We start from the raw sequence: 3,604 nt of genomic DNA, 5'->3' as shown, positions 1-3,604 counted from the left end.
TCACCTTGGATATCTTCAGGTGTAACTCCATTATCCACCAAAACTTGTTCAGGTGTTTGCATAACTAGTGTAATCTCCTTCATGCGCTTGACTACATCTACAGTCTGCGACTGCATAGCTTCCATAAACCATTTTCGATCCTCCTCACTGTCTCATCAAACAAATCAATCAACATTAAACACCAATCATAACATATATCTATGACTATGAGTATTGCTGACATGACCAAATAGTGAATCCACTAGAGCTCAAGAGAGTTCAATGCAGATGTAGAGAAGTGAAAACGAGAAAAGAGATAGCCTTTTCACCTACATAGCTACAGAATTCAATAATTGAATCCAACCAACCAAACCCAGATTCGAATACAGTCATTAAGATTCATTGATTTCTCTAACTACCACTACCAGCATCTCAATCCAATCTAAGACAAACAACGAAACAGAACCTAAGAAACTAGAAAACGAAGTCCGTACCTCAACTGACGAGTGGGTCGAGTACCGTCGGCGTGAGAGAGACTCCATTTAAGTAACCCGTCCCAATTGGGTCCGTCTTTCGCCATTGAAAGATGTTTTCACCGTAAACAAAAACTTAGAACAGAAGAAAGAATTACAAACTTTTTATTGTTCGTCTCTTTGTAATTTATAAGGAAAAGAGCAAGAGTCGTCTAATCGCTGGGTTTTGGTTTTACAAAAGACCTGAGATCATTCGCGAAACTACTACCACATTCTACAACAAAATCTTAAACCTCCTCCTCGACCTCTTTGAAGAGAAAAGCAGAAAAGCGAAGCCGATGACGCGTCTTCCACTTTATTGGGCCTTTATTTAAAGACTCAGGCCCAATTAATTCATCATTTTGGGCTTTAATAGACTCGCTATTAAACCGTCCAAACCAAATTTTCTGGATTTTCCTTTTTTTTATATACAAAATTATTATTATATATATATATATATATATATATATATAGATATTTTTCCTTTTTGACATCAAACAAAATTATAAATAAGTAATATAACCTTGTCCTCGTGAAATGTCATCACAAGGAATTGAGATATAATAGCCTTGTTAAAACATTTAAATTGTAAAAAAAACAATATAACATAAAACTCTCTTACGTAATCAATCAATTTGATCAAAAAAAAAATTATATATTGTTTCACTTATTTTGAATATAATTTAACCAAATTCAATTTTGTGTTAACCATAATGCTTATTAATAGTTAGTACGTCAACTTGGCATTTGTGTTATATTTGTACAATCTATGACCTTAAAAAATTAGAAAGTAATGGTAATGATAAAGTACTATAGAAAGATACAAGGTCAAGGTGTAAGGATGATTTCTTAACCATGACCATTAAGATAAAGTAAAGATTTAATTACTCTTTATGTTTTAAATACTACACGATTAACTTGAATTGTATACTTAAAACAGTATTAGCCTATTTGTATAATCGACTTTCAAAATACCATCAGCATGACGAAGTTTCCAGATTAAAGGCCAAGTTTTTTGACAAATTTCGAGAGTTCTTCAATAAAAATCATCTAAAATTTTCTTTTTTTTCTATTATTTTATGTAGCTATGTAATTAATGTTCAAGTCTAGAATCTAATCATGGCTTGCATCTCTTCATGATATCTCTTATTAGAGTCGAGTGAGCAATTTTAGTTATATATTCATACATAAATTCATTTAGTGAAAAAGATGACTACAAGTTAAAACAAACTTTATCAATGTATTAAAACTTGATTACTCTGTTAAATTTAATAAAATTTTACTACTTCGGATTATTGTTTCACAATTCTTGGACTTTAATAGACTGGCTATTAAACCTTCTCTACCAGGATGAACATTTTTATCTGCACAACAATAAAAGCACAAGTTAATACCAAAAACAAATTGTAAGAGAAATATTGACATCCCAAATACTAAATAAGCCAAATGCAACTAAGTACGAAAATGCAAAAGGACACACTATAGAAAGAAGACAAAGACAAAATTCTTACCCCAGAATATTCGTCGCATGATTAGATTAATTGATTTCAACAAAATGATTCCCTCTAGATAGTTCCATTATTGTGTTCTCTTTTCATACTTTTTATTAATTCATCATTCTTGGACTTTAATAGACTTGCTATTAAACCGTCCAAACCAAGTTTTCTGAATTTTCCTTTATTTATATATACAAAATTATTATTATTTATATATATATATATATATTTTCTTTTTGACATCAAACAAAATTATTAAATTACAATTGATAAAACACAATTATTGGGTTCACCCTGGGATGAACTTACCTCTTCATACTTTAACCAATAGGAATGTGCCAAATACAATTTATTAGTTGGTGCAAATTAAATACTATATCTAAACATAAGTATTTTAAAATTTATTAAAATAACCAAACAAATCAAATTAAAAAAAGCGTAAAAAAAAAATTAACGCCGTTGTTGACGTTTATGTTGACGCTTTCTCTTGATTTTTTGTTTTTAATGTTTTAGAGTTATATCTGTTTTTCTTTGATCTTGGAATTAATCTACGAATTAACAAGCCAGAGACTGTTTCTGCATGGTTGCTTCGGCTACAGCCGGGTGATTGAGTTCTCTCTAGGCAGACAAAAAACGAATTTTATGTGTTGATGTTGTTGTTATTTTTGAAGATTTAACTTAACAATGGCGGGTAAATATCACAGGAAATATAACTGCCATTGATTAGCCCTTGGCTTCGCCTTCATCAACCAATGAAGCTTTCAGACAAATGGTGATCGCCGTTTCAGTCTCTGTTTTGTTGCCGTGTTTTGTAGTTTGTTTGAGTATTTGGCGACAGGTGTTGTATATGCGTGCACGGTTGCCTTCTTTTGTCTGGAGTATTGGGTAGTGAACTAAACTAGAATTTAGCCCAACTGTTGAACTGGTGGTGATTACTATAAACGCAATTTGACTATAGGAGTCATGAGAATCGATTAAATTCGTTTATTGGGGAAAACAAAAACTGATTCAATCACTGGGATAATAAGATTTCTAAGAGAACAAGTCAGGGCTACCAAATCAAGACAAGATACAAGTTTCCTCAGATCGGATCACAAGATAGACATAAACGTCAACTACGTTAAAAAAAATATAGAAATTTTATTTTCTTAATTTGTTATGTTAAAACAGAATATGACATGGCATAATCTTATAATGCTATTGGTAGTAAGAAGAGGTGGATATACTTGTTCTCCATCTCACACATGTTATACATTTGCCTTTGGAGCTTTGTGACATGTGATGATGTAAACGTAGGACGTTACATCCCCACTCGAAAAAAAAAAATGGATTATCATAAATGCAAAGTACAACGTGGCAAAAATTCAAACTCACAACTAAATTTCCTTTATCTTTCTTCTAACAAGTCTTCATATCGCTTCTCTGTTCTCTCTTTGAGATTTCCGGCACAACGAAGATGAAGCGTGAGGAGCAAGAAGAAAGGGACATACTGTTTCAGACAGATGACGAGGAATGCCAAGTCAATGACGAAGACGACGATTCCGGTTCATATTCTCCATTATCCCAGAACGATTCGGCTCCATGGCCTCAGAGTTATCGGTAAAATCCAAATCCTCT

At 32.3% G+C, this 3,604-nt stretch overlaps 1 protein-coding gene across 1 annotated transcript in view; it reads left to right on the top strand.

The window, feature by feature from the left end:
• LOC104764628 (vacuolar amino acid transporter 1) overlaps window positions 3,337-3,604 on the top strand; it is a gene marked incomplete in the record, with an annotated part of 3,219 nt that continues 2,951 nt past the window's right edge. The window contains 1 exon segment of the mRNA XM_019240653.1: window positions 3,337-3,586. Coding sequence (XP_019096198.1) covers window positions 3,444-3,586 — 143 coding nt within the window.

The sequence above is a fragment of the Camelina sativa genome, chromosome 19, assembly GCF_000633955.1.
Source record: "Camelina sativa cultivar DH55 chromosome 19, Cs, whole genome shotgun sequence".
Taxonomy (NCBI): domain Eukaryota; kingdom Viridiplantae; phylum Streptophyta; class Magnoliopsida; order Brassicales; family Brassicaceae; genus Camelina; species Camelina sativa.
The sequence above is the reverse complement of the archived record's forward strand: the minus strand, read 5'-3'. Positions and strand labels throughout refer to the sequence as shown.